The sequence below is a fragment of the Notechis scutatus genome, chromosome 2 (assembly GCF_049901735.1).
Source record: "Notechis scutatus isolate UNSWTSFEM ecotype Mainland chromosome 2, rNotScu1.2, whole genome shotgun sequence".
In the NCBI taxonomy this organism is placed as follows: domain Eukaryota; kingdom Metazoa; phylum Chordata; class Lepidosauria; order Squamata; family Elapidae; genus Notechis; species Notechis scutatus.
The window spans coordinates 79,176,034-79,193,574 of record NC_142010.1 but is presented as its reverse complement, the minus strand read 5'-3'; the positions used below and the strand labels follow the sequence as shown (position 1 = coordinate 79,193,574).

General features: G+C 39.2%; 1 protein-coding gene across 15 annotated transcripts in view; it reads left to right on the top strand.

The window, feature by feature from the left end:
- Window positions 1–17,541, top strand: part of MYOT (myotilin) — a 56,980-nt gene that overhangs the window by 21,228 nt on the left and 18,211 nt on the right. For 4 of the 15 annotated variants that reach the window (XM_026686820.2, XM_087955265.1, XM_087955262.1 and 1 more), the window contains exon 6: window positions 788–1,055. In XM_026686820.2, coding sequence (XP_026542605.1) covers window positions 788–1,055 — 268 coding nt within the window. Of the gene's footprint in view, window positions 1–787; window positions 1,056–14,221; window positions 14,506–14,622; window positions 14,938–15,096; window positions 15,174–16,744; window positions 17,437–17,541 lie in introns of those variants that run through there. The other 11 variants (XM_026686847.2, XM_087955269.1, XM_087955266.1 and 8 more) reach the window with 11 other exon arrangements.

The following is a 17,541-nucleotide window of genomic DNA, read 5'->3' as shown; positions in this document are numbered from 1 at the left end:
GGAGTTTTTTCTTTTCCCCTTTGAGGGAAAGAATTTTTTTAAAAAATTCTGAAATAACTGAAAGAATTTTGAGGGAGGGAAAGATTAGAGAATTTTCATATAGCAGATCATGCTGCTAATGTCTAAAAACTAAGAAGCATCATATTTATTTATATTACTTATTTAAATTATATCTTCTATGCATCATTTTCATTAAAAAAACGCTCAGTTATTTTTTTCTCCAGTAGGAAAAATATTCCTGAGACTCCCACACAAGTTCTTTGGAACATTCCTAACAAGAATGTATACATACTGGATACGTTAATACAGGCATAATTAAAGTATATGCACAGCTTATCATATTTGTAAAATGTACACTCCTACAATTGACATTTTATTTAAGCTATGTCTGGGATCATTATAAAAGCTTTCTAAAGGATTTTTAAAAACCATTTACTTTATTGAAACAACTTATTTCTCTTCTACTGGCTCTAGATTATATTGTTTATTTGCTAAATCCATGTGCTGCGCATCTATCTACAAAGCAACTGTCGGTTATATATTAAATTTCAGAGAGATTCCTATTCAGAGTGTCTGTTATTAAATGACCACTCATTATTTTGCTTCTTTACTGTTGAATTTCACTTGACATATCAAAATAATTTGAACAAGGAAATAGCATGGAATTTCCCAGATAGAAAGAGGAATTGCTATAAAAGCTCTCTGGAATCATTCTCTATCTTAAGCAATGATCAGGGTACAGAGCATCACCTTGAGTTTGTATGTCACCAATGTCTGTATTTTTCAGATTCAGGAACAGAAGAAACTGGAAGCTTTGAATCTGCTCCCTTATTGACAGATATGCTAACCAACCTGGACATCAGTTCTGCACCAGACAGTGAATTTGTAGCAATGGGAAGAGAGGCAGAGGAGAACTTTTCTGACGCAGGTGGACAAAATGCCTCTGGTTCAGGAAATGAAGTGGAACACGAAAGCTCCCAGTGTCAGAATTATAGCAATCAGAGCATCAGTTTTCCTGGTATTTATGAAAATCCCTCTGGCAATTCATCTGATTGGTAAGTCAAGTAAAGATTATTGCTTTGATCCATGCCAGTTGCTTTTGCTAAAATTATTGCAAGCACGCATGGATTTTTAAAGCTCTGTTGCTGGTAGGTTAGTGCATATGCATATATTAAATTGTCTTGTAAGTGTAGGCATGCTATTACAAAGATGCTTGGTGTGTTCATTCTTCCATGTAAGTGAATTAAGACTTTGAGATTCCTGAGCCAGCACAAATTGCTCTACAACGTAATGACAAGCAAAGATTTCTATAAATAGTTTCAACTGGTCATACGTCTGTTGAAAGATTACTATTCCAATACCCCAATGCTAGAATCATATATTTGACCAGAAAACAAGAATACAGAAATTATTCTCTGCTATAGTAAACATTTCTTGAATCCGTGCTGTCTGCTAAACAGCTAACCCAGCAATCTTATTACATGCTGCATGGAGTATCATTGGTTTCCTGTGATGTAAGGCAATAGGTAGTTCAATAGGTTAGAATATCCTATTTCTGGAATTGATAATCAACATTTTAAATATAACTACTTGATTTGAATACAACACTACAACCAAGTCATAAAAGAGATTAATTTAAAATTTCTGTGTAGAGTGATTAGAAATTTTGCCCAACTTGGAAGTTACTGTAGCTTTTATTCTGAACACACAAAATGTTGAGGCCGAAACAAATTTGCAACACAAATAGTCCTTAACTTACAACCACAACTGAGACCAGAACTTCCACTGCTAAGCAAAGTGGTGCCTGATTTTTACAACCTTTACTGCCATGGTTGTTAAGTGAATCACTCTGGTTGTTAAGCAAATCTGGCTTCTCCCATCGACTTTCTGTCAGGAAGCAACTCGGAATCCAATCCAGAACAAATTATAAAAATTCTACAATCAACTAAATCATTGATATGATTTATAAATCATATAAACTAGTGGCGGGATTCAAATTTTTTTACTACCGGTTCTGTTGGTGTGGCTTGGTGGGCATGGCAGGGCAAGGATACTGTAAAATCTCCAGTCAGAGGCGGTATTTGCCAATTCTCCAAACTACTCAAAATTTCCACTACTGGTTTTCCACAACTGGTCAGAACCTGTTGAATACCACTTCTTCCCAGAATGCTGAAAATATCATAAATACATGCCAGTTGTCACATATCCGAATATTGATCAGGTGACCATGGGGATACATCAATATTGGTAAATGTGAGGACTACATCTATGATTATAAGTTACTTTTTCAATGCTATTGTAACTTTGAATGGTTGCCAAACAAATAGTTCTAAGTCAAGGACTACCTGTACTATGTTCATCTTACAGTAATGTAAGTAATTGGAACAGGGAATTGTCCAACCTAAGGTTGAGACAATATGTTAGTGCAAAAAAATAATTATTTCAATAATTATTGGTAAAATTGAACTGAAGATTAAGCTCTTTTGAACTATCCTGCCGGAATTCTGTATCAAATCACTGAATGTTAGTGAGTTTTCCATTAGTTAAAACACTAATTTTAATGCATTAAACCTTGATAGATTTCAAACAATCCACTCCCATAACCCTTGCAAAATACTAGGGAACATTTTGCGGCCTGTTATGAGATATTAATTTATTGAATATATATTACATTGTTGGGTACATTACACACCAAAAAAGTTACTCATAAAAAAATGGGAAGCTAGATTCACAATCAGAAGATGAATAGATCTACCCTTTCTCTCTTTTTCTCTCTCTAGAAGTCTCTTTAAATCAAAATGCGGTTGTTTTCTGTTCTTTGTCCTTTTTTTGTCACAAAACTAGACAAGTTTCACATGTTTCCTGTGCTGCATGGGTAGACTGGAGCAATTTTTAAAATCACAAACATTAGCGAATAGCAATATTCACTCCAATTACTCAACAAAAAGCATCCATCCAGAGAGGAAAGTTATCTCTTCAAGTCAGTGTTAATTTCTGGCAATTACCTAAGTAAGTCTGGCAAGGTTTTTTAGAAGTTGTTTTCGTTACCTTCTTCCTAGGGCTGAGGAAAAGTGACTGGCCCAAGGTCATCCAACTGGTTTTGCTCTTAAGGTAGGACTAGAAATCATCGTCTCCTGGTTTCTAGCCTGATGCTTTAACCACAACACCAAACTGACTGTCTCCATTTGAAGTAATAAATAGTAATCCTTTTATTTCAGAGAAATAGGGTTTATACAAATTAATCTGAATGGTCATAGGGTACTGTTGAATAGAAATAGAACAGATATATTGGAAGGGAGGAGTTACAGTATTTTTCCCTATTCCAATGCTGAAACAAGACTAGATAGCTAGTAACAGTTATGAAAGACATGGCTGAAAATAACCTGAGACTGCTACATTTTGTATATAGCATGGACTAATTTAATCAGAATTTGTAATCCTTGCAACAGCTGTTTAAAACTTATTCCATGGTCTGAATCAAATGGGAATCTAGAACTCAGTTTTGATTATAAGTTTGCCTTTGAATAAACTACAAAGATGTTTAAGATACAAACTTATACATACAATAATAGAAATAATTCAATTCTGATGCAAAAGGACCATCAATTTTTATTCAACTTCAATAAGATTAGACAGACACAACACAGGCTATTATATAGTACTACTATACAGATTTTCAATAACATTTGGAATATTATTAGCATTAGTTCTTGGAAATAAGTCTCACTGATTTTGAGCCCTTTTATAGGACAAGTGAGGTCATTTTTAATTATTGTTCTAGGAGTGCACATAGATTTAAACTGGTAAGAAAAAGGATAATGAAATTAAATTAGTCCAGAATCATTGAGAACTGGGTGGCATACAAGTTTAATGAATTATTCTGAGGGATCAGAATCAATGTGATATTTTTTTTAGAAAAGCAGAACGAATGATTGCATTTATTTCATAAGGGATTCTGGAAAATGATTACATCTGCATGATTCTTTTAATGCTATTAGAACTCTTTAAACTTAAAAGTTCTTAGAAGTTATACTATGCAGTTATGGTTTTGGTTGGCACCAGTCATCCAAAACAGGAATGGTTTAGAAAAGCTATTTACAATGGCCATCTGTCTTAAATCATAGTAAACCTATCCCCCCCACAATCTTGCAATTTAAAGTTTGAAATTTAAAGTTTATTTTAGAGCTCAAAATATTAAAATATTATTTAAAGTATCAGCTTTAGAGTAATCACATGTTAAAGTGAAGAATACAGCTTTAAGCCAAAGGAGATGCTGGGTAATTGGCAAGAAAAAGTTTCCCCTTGCCAGACATGCCAATGGCCCAAACTTTACTGGGGAAAGCAGAATATCTTAACCCTAAGTGCCTCGTTTATTTATAGTGTTTCTTAGCCTCATTAACTTTAAGATATGTAGACTTCAACTTTCAGAATTTCTCAGCCAACTTGATGGTGGGGGAATTCTGGGAGTTGAAGTCCATACATCTTAAAAGTTACTGAGGCTAAGAAGCACTATTATAAAAACTAGGCCCAAGTTAAGCCTCTTTCCTTTCTGGGCCTGTCTTTATCCCCTCAATTCTTGGTAGATAACGAGCTGCTCTTTAAAATCATTTTTCAAGTAATAGGTTGACTTCCTGAGAAGTCAAAGGTGCTAGAATTTGACTTAACAAAAGAGAGATGGCCTTTATCTCATAACATTTAGAAAGGTGATGATTATAGTACAATGTCCCCCTATTTCATATAGATGGTTCATACTTCTGACTTCAGAACACCCTTCATTTTAAAAGGATGTCCCTTATCTTTTCATAATCACCTTTAAGAAGGAATTTATGCTAGTAACTTGTACATACACACATACATACACACACACACACACACAGTGTGTGTGTGTGTGTGTGTGTGTGTATAATTCCAATTCCTACAGAAATGTCTTGTTCCTCTAACAAATAGAACAAGCTGAATATATTACACTGTGCAGGTGAAGGAAGCAATGTGGCCTAGCAAGCATGTGTACAGCCTGAATATGCTTGTTCAGAAATTAGTTAGGATTATGGATATTAATACATACACACATGCTTAAAGAGATACATCTTTCCAATTTTAGACAAGAAATGAAAATATTGTAGCTACACTAATAAGGTGATTGAAGAAGGAAATTATTTGCATACGCTATGAAAATAAAGGTGATATTTATTTCCTATTTTTTGAAGTTGGGGTTTTAGCTTTGCCTCTGATATCATCTTGCCTTGCCTATCAAGTCTATTGATCTGCTCTGAGGTTCGATTCAGTTCTTCCTTTCTGGCATAAACATTGCTTAATGTAAAACCATACTGTAAATAATGTGTAGGAAAAAATGGGAAGCTATACAACAACGGACACTTTCATCTTACCACATGGGTTCCAAGCATGGGCAGAAGGGTACACCAATCTTACAGTCGCAGATATTTTATGTAGCCAACAATTTCCATCATGAAATCATATAGATGAATAGAAAGAGATCCTATATATCCTATATTATACACTGCTCAAAAAAATAAAGGGAACACAAAAATAAGACATCCTAGATCTGAATGAATGAAATATTCTTATTAAATACTTTGTTCATTACATAGTTGAATGTGCTGACAACAAAATCACACAAAAATTATCAATGGAAATCAAATTTAGCAAGCCATGGAGGTCTGGATTTGGAGTTACACTCAAAATTAAAGTGGAAAAAAACACTATAGGCTGATCCAACTTTGATGTAATGTCCTTAAAACAAGTCAAAATGAGGCTCAGTAGTGTGTGTGGCCTCCACGTGCCTGTATGACCTCCCTACAACGCCTGGGCATGCTCTTGATGAGGTGGCGGATGGTCTCCTGAGGGATCTCCTCCCACACCTGGACTAAAGCATCCCCCAACTCCTGAACAGTCTGTGGTGCAATGTGGCATTGGTGGATGGAGCGAAACATGATGTCCCAGATGTGCTCAATTGGATTCAGGTCTGGGGAACGGGCGGGCCAGTCCATAGCATCAATGCCTTCGTCTTGCAGGAACTGATGACATACTCCAGCCACATGAGGTCTAGCATTGTCGTGCATTAGGAGGAACCCAGGGCCAACCGCACCAGCATATGGTCTCACAAGGGGTCTGAGGATCTCATCTCGGTACCTAATGGCAGTCAGGCTACCTCTGGTGAGCACATGGAGGGCTGTGCGGCCCCCTAAAGAAATGCCACCCCACACCATTACTGACCCACTGCCAAAACGGTCATGCTGGAGGATGTTGCACACAGAACATTCTCCACGGTGTCTCCAGACCCTGTCACGTCTGTCACATGTGCTCAGTGTGAACCTGCTTTCATGTGTGAAGAGCACAGGGCGCCAGTGGCGAACGTGCCAATCTTGGTGTTCTCTGGCAAATGCCAAACGTCCTGCACAGTGTTGGGATGTAAGCACAATCCCCACCTGTGGACATCGTGACCTCATACCACCCTCATGGAGTCTGTTTCTGACCATTTGAGCAGCCACATGCACATTTGTGGCCCGCTGGAGGTCATTTTGCAGGGCTCTGGCAGTGCTCCTCCTGTCCCTCCTTGCACAAAGGCGGAGGTAGGGATCCTGATGCTGGGTTGTTGCCCTCCTACGGCCTCCTCCTCGTTTCCTGATGTACTGGCCTGTCTCCTGGTAGCACCTCCATGCTCTGGACACTACTCTGACAGACACAGCAAGCCTTCTTGCCACAGCTTGCATTGATGTGCCATCCTGGATGAGCTGCGCTACCTGAGCCACTTGTGTGGGTTGTAGACTCCATCTCATGCTACCACTAGAGTGAAAGCACCACCAGCATTCAAAAGTGACCAAACCAACCGCCAGAAAGCATAGGAACTGAGAAGTGGTCTGTGGTCACCACCTGTAGAACCACTCCTTTATTGCGGATGTCTTGCTAACTGCCTATGCTTTCCACCTGTTGTCTATTCCATTTGCACAACAGCATGTGAAATTGATTGTCAATCAGTGTTGCTACCTAAGTGGACAGTTTGATTTCACAGAAGTGTGATTGACTTGAGAGTTACATTGTGTTGTTTAAGTGTTCCCTTTATTTTTTTGAGCAGTGTACTTTATCACAAAATTCCTGGCATAGATTCTCCATAAATTAATATTAATCAAGATACATAGGTCATTCCTTCCAATTGCAGAATTTCTTTTAAGTAAAATGAGATACACTTATAAACTTTTGCGTCCTTTTAAAATATTTCCTTCAGTACCCAAACTCTTTATTACTATAAAGTAAAATTAAATAAAATGTTAAATAAAAGCTTGTATTATATTTACTGCTCAGTTGGGTGAATGCTCATATGGAAGTAAATTCTACTTACTTAGCGCAACATGATACCTCTTAAGCTTGCACAGAACTGCAACTTAATAGGTTTTTATACCACCCAAACAAATGTAAGCAGATTTCTCAGACAGCTCTGCAAGGCTACCGTATTTTCCGGACTATAGAGAGCATCGGAATATAAACCGCATCCACTAAATTTTAAAAGAAAAAAATATTTTTACATATATTAGCCACACCAGACTATAAGCCGCAGATATATACGTTGTGAAATGAGATATTTACACAGAAATATTTTGTAAATGTTTATTTACATACTTTGTTTCCAAACGGTGCCTGTAACACGGCAGTAAAACGGCTGAACGAACAAAACAGAAAAGTCATTAATGTTTTTATTTATCCTCCTCCTGTGCACTGAAACCATTGAAGTCGTCTTCTTCAGTGTCGGAGTTGAAGAGCTTCAGAACATCTCTGTCACACACCTTTTCAGTCTCTCTGCCAGTGTCGCTCTCAATGTCACTTTCATCTCGAGGCACAGTTACCGATGAAGTTGCACTGTTCTTTCCACGCAGCAATCCAGCCTTTCGAAACCCCTTGGTGGATTCTTTCACACTGCTCCACGCTGTTAGACCCACTGGCAGGCCTCAGAAAAGAAAGGTCTTTGCATGCGGCCAGTTTTTGTGAATGATTTCTCGCCGCTGGTCATCCAAGCCTCCCACTCACCTCGGAGTGCTGCTTTAAATGCACGATTCATACTGATGTTGAGTGGCTGCAAAAACTTAGTTGTACCTCCAGGAATCACAGCTGGAATTGAGTTTGTTCTCTTTATGGCTGCTTTCACAGAATCTGTTATATGGGCCCTCATACTGTCCAAAACAAGCAATGGTTTTTTCCGGTGAAAAAATCCTCCCGGGCGCTTACTGTAGCACTCCGTCAGCCATTCAGTCATTAGGCTTTCTATCATCCACCCTTTTTTGTTAATTTTAACGACTATGCCTTTCGGGAGTTTTTCTTTTGGCATAGTCATCCGCTTAAAAATCACCATCGGTGGAAGCTTCTGTCCGGATGCGGTGCAGCTCAAAATACACGTGAAATGCGTTCTCTCGTGGCCAGTTGTTTTCACCATAATGGATGACGCTCCTGTCTTCTTAACAGTTCTAGTTAGAGGCAGGTCAAACGTTAAAGGTACTTCATCCATATTTATGATGTCGTCTGGTCCGATGGAATTCTCGGCTAGTTTTGTTTCAATAAATTTGTGGAAGTTTGCAACTTTTTCCTCGTAGTCAGAAGGGAGTTGCTAACAGACAGTCGTCCGCACCCTGATGGACAGATCTTTTCGTCTCATAAATCTACAACACCATGACGGTCCACCTTTAAAATCTTCAATACCCATTTCCCTGGCGATTGTTTTAGCTTTCAGTCGGATCTGCACGGTGGATACACCTGGCAGTCTGCTCTCTGTGTGTTCACCCAGTCCTTAAGAACATTTTCAAGTTTAGGCCATCTGCTTTTATGACCTCTGAAAGCCTTTGTTGTCCTTTGGCATTGAATCAGTTCTTCACACTGCCATCTCCAACGTCTCACCATTGATTCATTAACGCCAAGCTTACGTGCAGCAACTCTATTTCCTTCCTGGATAGACAGATCGATTGCTTTCAACTTAAAAGCTGCATCATATGCTTTTCTTCGTGTACTTTCCATGATGAGGGTGTGAAAAATATTTTGCGTTCATGTGTGTCGTACTGCTTGCGTCGAGCGTGCCAAAAACTACGAGTATTGTCTTCTTCTTTGCATTGACCTCTTGCGTCGGTCACGTTTTTGCGCCCCCTGGTGGCAATTAGTGAAGAAAAATCTATAGATAAGCCGCATTGTTGTACAGGGTTCAAAGTGTGGGAAAAAAGTAGCGGCTTATAGTCCGGAAAATATGGTACTTTAATAACATGTTTCAAGTTTCATAATCACATCTCACTTCTCTTTATTTAAATTTGTGTGAGTGGATAAATTGGATCAGATGGTCACCTTCCCCTTATGACAGGGATGTCAAACACGTGGCCTGGGGTCAGATGCGTCATGTGCTGGTCCCATCCCCGCCCGCTTTAGCGAAGGGGAAAAAAGTCCCGATACGTCATGTGACAACGCCGTGACGATATGAGTTTGACACCCCTGCCTTATGACGTTTTCTCACATTAGATTGCCCTTTTCCAAACCAATATGCATAAGAAGAAAAACTGGTAGCTGTATTAATTGAAAGGATTTCTATTAATGAATAAATTTAAACTGTGGGTTTGGGTTTTCTCTGCACATGGCAAATTAAACCATATTTATGCATGCTTATGCATGTTTCTAAAATTTAAATCTAATATGATATGATCTATATATTTAATTTGCTTAGCAGCATGAGATATTTTTAAAGTCTTTTACTCTTTCTGCACACATTTTTAGGAAACAGGATTAATCCAAGTTCCCTAAATTTTTAAACTTTAATACCCACATTACAACTTTGATTCTGCTTACTGGGATAAAGGAAATTGCCCAACCAGTTATATTGCAGAAACACATTTAGCTAATGCCGATTTCTGTCTTAATTATACTGGGCTTAATTTCTAATCTTCATCTGCTCCTATAAAGGATCTTTGAATGGTCATTTGTACTTTCACACATACATACCGTGTTTCTCATATAAGGCTGGGTCTTATTTTTTTTTGAGCCCCGAAAAAATGGCTAGGCCGTCTTTTCGGAGGTGACTTAATTCCCCCCCACTTGCATCTTCGGGCGGGCGGCGACGGCTTGGATGTTGACCTCAGCATTGGTGGGGCACTTCGTATCGGGGTCAACGCAGGCAGCACCATATCTGGGTGTGCAACAAAAGTACTTCCTAACGGCAAGGCCCCCCCCCCCACCATTCCCCACCATTTCGCATGTTTTAATATAGGCCTTAATTTGGGGGGAGGGGCTTAATTTCATTTCATGCCTATAAAACATGCTGGGACTTCCTATTGGGGGAGGCCGTATTGTTGGAGAAACAGGGTACATACATACATACACACATACATTATATTCTGTGTCTGCCTAGATGGCATTGGAATATTCTCATTTATTGTCATATTGGATGTCTATTGTTACTTTACCTCAGTTAATATAGCTACTAATGAGGCGATATCTCTGCAAGGATATCTTCTTATAGTCCTTTGAGCTGATTGCTGAGTTTTTGACACAGTGGATTGTTCTATCAAAAAGAAAAGAATAGATTATTCATATCTTTCTGTAGCATAATTTGATTGTATTTTTATATAGGTCTTCACTTGCCAAGATGTTCAGACATTCATAGCTTTGAATTTAATACAGAGGGACATTTACCCTGTTACTCTTTAGGCCTCATGTGTCTAGGTGAATAACATTTTGTTGATTCTTGCTGTGATTGGTAGGAATTTGTAAATTAGGTCAAATGCATTGTTTGTCATGCCTCTGGAACATTTTATAGGAGTAAAGAATAGAATTCTTTATTGGTCAGGTGTGATTGGACACACAAGGAATTTATCTCAGTTGCATAAGCTCTCGGTGTACATACAAGCAAAAAGTGATAAATCATGATTATAATCATCATAAAATACATTCATCATAAGTCATAAGATACAACATTTAGTGATAGTCACAGTAAATAATCAATCAACATAAATCATACTGGGATACTAAGTAAAACAATTAATATAAATTGTAGGATACAAGCCACAAAGTTATAGCGATAAGAAGATAAAGAAATCGGTTAATCGGAGAGATGAGAAGGATTATAGTAATATACCCTACTAGGTAGTTTGACAGTATGTGGGAATTAGTTGTTTAGCAGAGTGACGGCATGGGAGAAAGACTGTCCTTGTGTCTAGTTGTTTTGCGTTTTTATTATTTTAATGTTATATACTTCAAATATTGCATTTTATTATATATTGGATTGATTTAATATTTTGTAGTGTTTTGTAAGCAACCTAGGAACATCTGCCTTTTAAGGATAGCACCCTTTATGTGTGTGTGTGTGTGTGTGTGTGTGTGTGTGCACGCGTGTGTGTGTGTGTGTGTGTAATAGGAAGAGGGAACATTGTACAAATCAAGGTAGGATGTAAAGCTAATATATACAATTAAAACTGAATAAATGTATATATTCTATGAAAAAATAAAATCCACAAAATGCATCACAAGTTTAAAAACTTTAAAAAGCTTCTTAATTGCACATGGTGTACTGCAGGTAGTCCTTGATTTAAGACCACAGTTGAGGCTAAAAGTTCAGATGCTAACAAAGACAGTTAAGTGAATGTTGCCCCATTTTAGGACCTTTTTGTCACAACTGTTAAATGAATCACTGCAGTATAATAAGTTATCCTAAGTTATTCTGTCTTGCTTCCCCCATTGACTTTGCTTTTTGAAAGATAACTGGGAAGATTACAAATGGTATTTCAAAGTGTTTTTTCAAAAGGCAATTGAACTGGTTATTTTTGTCCTTGAGGAAGAAGAAAATATTTTGCTTCTCATCCAAGAAGCTTCATCAGTTATGATGCTGGGAGATGGAAGGATAGGTATCTATCTTTCTATCCCCCAGCATCACAACTGATGAAGCTTCCTGGATGAGAAGCAAAACATTTTCTTCTTCCTCAGGAAGAAAAACAAAACAGTCCAGTTGCCTTTTGAAAAAAGCGTATTTGAAACAACTATGACCTGGATGACTGAGAATCTCATTACAAATGGTGGTCACATGAACACAGGCCAATACAACTGTCATAAATAATGTTTGGCTGCCAAGTGCCTAAATTTTCATCATGCGACAATGGGGGTGCTGCAATTGTGAAAATGAAAGTGTATTGAGGAATTTTAAAGACAAACTTATGATTTATAGAAAAGATGACACAAAAGTCTTATACTTCAACACAGCTATCTCTTTGAAAGTTGGATCTAAGGATGAATACAGGTAATCCTCAACTTACGACCATAATTGAGCCCAACATTTATATTGTTAAGTGAGAAATCTGTTAAGTCAGTTCGCCCTACTTTACAACTTTTCTTGCCACATGTTAAGTGAATCCCTGCAGTTCTTAAATTAGTAACACGGTTGTTAAGTGAACCTGATATTCCCATTGACTTTGCTTCTCAGAAGGTCGCAAAAGAGCATCATATGACTCTGGGGCATTGCAACCGTCATAAATGTGAGTCAGTTGTCAAGCATCCCAATGTAAAACACATGATCATGGGAATGCTGCAACAGTCTGTGAAAAATGGTAATAAGTCACTTTTTTCAGTGCCATTCAGGGATGGGATCCGACTGGTATACCTACCGGTTCTGTCTATTAGCGTCGTGCATGCACAAGTCGCGTAAGTCGCGCGAGTGCAATTTACAACCTGCTGAGCTGCCCAGACAGCTGAACAGCACTGCGTGCAAGTGCGCAGCAGTTGGAAAAGCCCCTTTTCCCTGCTTTTTCAACTGCAGATGTGTCGCGCAAAGCAGCTGCAGTTGAAAAAGCAGGAACTAAAGGTCAGGTAACAGCCCGGGTAGGTGGGTGGGCCACAACATCAGCAGGCATAGAACCGGTTCTATGTCTTCTGCTCTTTGGAGCAACCGGTTCTACAGAGGTGGACAGAACCGGTAGAAACCTACCCCTGGTGCTGTTGTAATTTTGAACGGTCACTAAGTGAAATGTTGTAAATCAAGGATTACCTGTATAAACTTCCCCAAGCTGTGTTGGATGAGAGCTCTAGGCAGAAGATGGGAAGTACAATATTACATAATCTGAAGAAGTTGAAGTAAGAGTTCACTAATAGGTCATAACAGGTTTCCTCTGGGATGAAAAAAAGACCTAAGTCACTATTGATCTGTTATATGACACTGTTATATCCTGGACTAGAAAGAATCAATCTTTAAGCATGTAACTATGTTTGTGTGTACTAGGCACTATATTCTTTTCCTCCTCGGCTGTGATATGTTGGTAGCTACTTCTCGAGTTCTCCAGCTCGCTGTGCTCTTTTCAAGAGAGGAAAAACGGAGGGCCCTTGAACAAAAGGGGCGCCAGCAGGCTAGTTGGAAATAAAGAAATTCGATCGGGCCGCTAGAGAAGCGCGGCTTGCGTTTGCTTCAGAATCAAAGTCCCCTCGAGCCGGAATGCATTTTTTTTTTTTTTTAGTGTCCCTGAAACCACTTCCACCTCGAAGAGGCTGTAGTTGTCGACAGACACACGAGTCCAACTTTTTACCGCTTACTGTATATCTCTAAGACTCTTATTTCTCTCCTTCCTTCGCTCGTTCCCGCCAACTCCGCGAGTGCAATAAACTCGACTCCTCTTCACCTGTTTCCTAACCAAAAAGCCGCTTCGCGCACACTCCCACCTTCGCAGAGTTAACTACAGTACGGAGGCCTTCAGATCTATTTCTCTTAGAAGAGGCGGCTGGCAAGCTTCTAGGTCAAAATGTAGGTCTCGAATGGGGTCAACGGCAGGCATTTTTCACGAGCGGAGGCAAAGAAACAAATGCCCTCCTCGACTGTTGCCGCCGCAATCGGTGGATTCAGAGCAACGTTGCCAGCGGCGACAACGCTTATATATATATGTTGGAATATAGATTTTTTTTTTACGGGATCCCCCGCCCAAGCAGCCACTGCATTGCCCTTACCGAAAAAAGGCTTATTTACAGCATATGGATAGTTAGATCCGGACTGTCCTATTCCGCTTTCCTCCCGCCACGCTACTTCTGCAGGCGCCCCACCGAAGAGTTTAAAGAGTAGCTCCGGTTTCAACCCCTTTTTCGCCTAAAAAAAAAGGTCGACCACGTCGAACTTAAGCTGAACAATCTTGGTTACCGAGTTGTCTTTAACTTTAGCTGCGTGTTTCTAAATACACGCAAGGAACGCTCTGCCCTCTTTCCAGGCAGCAGCCAAGCGTGCCTCTTTCTCGCGGGCGGTAGTTTGGATAGTCGAGCAGTCGGGCGGAGTGGAGAAGGGCGGGGGACGGAAAGCTCTTATTTTGGCAACTTAGCCGGGTGGCTGGAAAGAGCGAATACCTCCGATGACATTCCCTGGCAAGGGCTAATCGCCTGCGCTCATATTAAAACTTAAGTAGAGAGGTACTATGATTCTAGTCTGTCTTAGTGGATGGCTGGTTTCCCTTCACAACACCGCTTCATAGGCCCGCAGGTGATCCCTTCCTTTGCTTACAGGTAAGTTCCTCTTTGTTCCTCCTCTTGCCCCCTCCCCCGTCCCGCCCGGTTCGGCTCGCAGCGGTGCAATTCACCTTTTAGGAGCTATACTTCCAGGGAAAGCCCATGGAAGCCTATGGCGGGAGGGACCGATACTTGAAAAGAGCACAGGTGGTTGGGTTGCTTGCTTGCTTGCGCGCGCTACGGGCAGGGAGGGTTCGACTGAGGTGCCCCAGTGTAGTAGCCCAGCAGCTTTTGCGAAGCTGACCCGCGTGGGTGATACCTTAAGGCTCACACGCGGGACATTTGGCTCGGGGAACGGAGGAGCGCGGTCTAGCCGAGGCGCTGAAGATTGACTTACAAGAAGCACGTTAAATCGTTGCAGCAGGTCGTGACCGAATCTTTGCATTTCAGAATAAGTTACACAAGACATTCGCGGACCAAGATAGGAAAGTTGGTGTCTCTTGTAAAGGGCTTAGTAGATTCCCAACTGGGGGGGGAGGTGGTTTTTGTTTTTTACGAGCTTCGTGTGAAACTTATTGTAGCGGCGGACTTTTATTTTAATAGAGGAGGGTGACTATTAAAATATGCAAGCTGTTGTTCGCGCTCATTTGAAGCGGATTCAAGCGTCTTAGAGCTCCCTTTCCTAGAAGGTTCTGGGTTGCATGAGTTGCTGCGTTTGTTTCATGGTGAAACTTAGAACTATAAGACTACTTAACCGCTCGATAAATACATGTATCACGCGTTATACGAAAAGTCGAAATGAAGGGCTTCTTTAATCATATGTTTAAAAAAAGCGGAATAATTTGATCTGTCTGAGGAATGCATGACCTCATGGAACCTAGTTTAGGCTCTTCCTATGAAAGGAAGGCAATATACTGGGTGCAGATATAGTAGCAAAACAGCTGATATGAAATTCTATAGAGGAAAATTAGATATTGTAGGGATTTTAAGTGGGAAGGGAAGAAATAGCCACTGTTTTATTTTATTCTTCCTGAAGTTTCCTTGCACTTTTTTTTAATGTACTGTAGTTTGCTCCATATGGATACATTGAGAAATTTGCCACACAGCTGAGTATCTGAACTATTAATATTTTTGTTCAAATAAACCAAATATTTATTTTTGTTTTAAAAAAATAACTTCTTATAGAATTTATTTACAGTTTATAATAGCAATAACCCAACTAAAGTGTGGGATTTGTGTATGGAAAAAAAATGTCTTGACATGCACATGTGGTAGCAATCATGATATATCAACATATTCAATGAACACAGTAACTAAAATTACTTTATTTATAGCCAGATTTCTTGCTAGCTATATCTGTAAATGTTCTATTCCTTTAATCCTAATTGAAGCAAAGTGCTGCTTGTCTAGACAAAAAAATGAAAATCATTTCCTTCATGAACTTTATTTTTGTACTTTATTTTAATTAAAATTTTGCCTCATACAGTTTTTCATTAGTTTCAAAAATATTGTAAAAGCTGGTCAGAAAATTGAGTTATAGTTTGGGAGCTCTTTGATACTAAGATCTGGTTAGAATTAGATGTATACAGTACTATATTTTCCATTATAAAGAATTTGAGCATAATGGGGGGGGGGGGACAAATCATCATCCTGTTGATCTTGGGGTTCATAACAGAGCTTGTTTACTTGGAACTCAAATTTTGGTTGGTTGGTGGAAACTTAGCAGTGTAAGCAAGGAACATGCCTTTATCATAATGTATTGGTACTGCATAATTTTTTATTTGAATACATTGTTTTAAGTGACTAATAGAATTCAATATCTACTTGTGATCATTTTTATTTACTGTAGAAAGGATTTACATGGATGAAAAGGTCTTGTAGTAAAGCTTGCATTGAATCCTTAGATGAGTGAGCTGTATCTTTAAATCATAACTAGAGTTAAAATTTGCCAAAATAGTGTATTGCTTTCCAGTGATTTCAGAGAAAGAGTTTAATATAGGTTTAATTGCATATTCTACATATGGGGATGGTGGGTATTAAAATAATTTCTGTACATTTAAAACTTTTAAGTGCCTATGAGTATTCCTAGAATATTTCAGCATGTTTGTGAGGAATTATTATTGGGGGGAAAAGATAAGGCAGGCAAATTTCAAGGATGCTCTAGATACAAAACATCTTGTTCCTGAGAAGAATGAATGTTAGCATTTGTCCATTGGTTCCCTTCTAATTTGATTGTCTATATAATCTTGTTGCATGCCCATTTATTTCTGTTCTTATTTGTATTGTTTTCCTAAAGGGATTATCTTCATCAAGACAGCTACTCTTTGCTGAGGCAGGGATTCAGTCCTACCTAGGACCCCTGCCAGGAAAGGCCACAAAATTTATCGACTCATTCTTTCCAACCACCAACCCAAAGTCTATTTTCACCTTCCAAAGCGCAGGACAATTGGTGAAAGCTTTCCCATGAGTGTCAGTAATCTCCCATCTGTGTCCTCTATGTACCAACCTAGCATGTTTAATTATGAGCGTCCAAAACACTTTATCCAGTCTCAAAATACATATCAAGGGAAGCCACAGCCTCCAGGATCAGAGACTTCTGCTACACTTCTGAGCAGGCAAACCAAGCAGTCTTCCATTTTAATCCAGCCTTGTAATCCTAATGAGAAGAAATTTACTTCCTCTTCATCGCTGAGCTCGCCAATCTCATTGTCTTCACCTTCATATAGCGCTTCATTTCCCGTAACACCCGCATCTGTACAGTCTCCTGCTAGCTCATCATCTGGGCCGAGAATTTCATCCATGCATAATCAGTCCCCTGCAGCATTCCTTTGTTCTGTGTTGCCCTCTCACTTTGATTATAATAATAGCCAAGGTCCTTCCTCGGTGGACTCAAAGTAAGTATGCTCTTTCCCTTGCCTTGAACTGTGTGTAGGTGCATTCATAAAAACCTGAATGCTGTGTTCCTGTTTTGAGTGAGCTATGCTGCATGTAAGTGTTGAATGTAGAGATGGGAATTAGAAGGGGAAACTCAGGAATAGAAACTATAACTAATGTTAATTGGAGCAAATTGGTTCCAAATGCCAACTTTTTGCA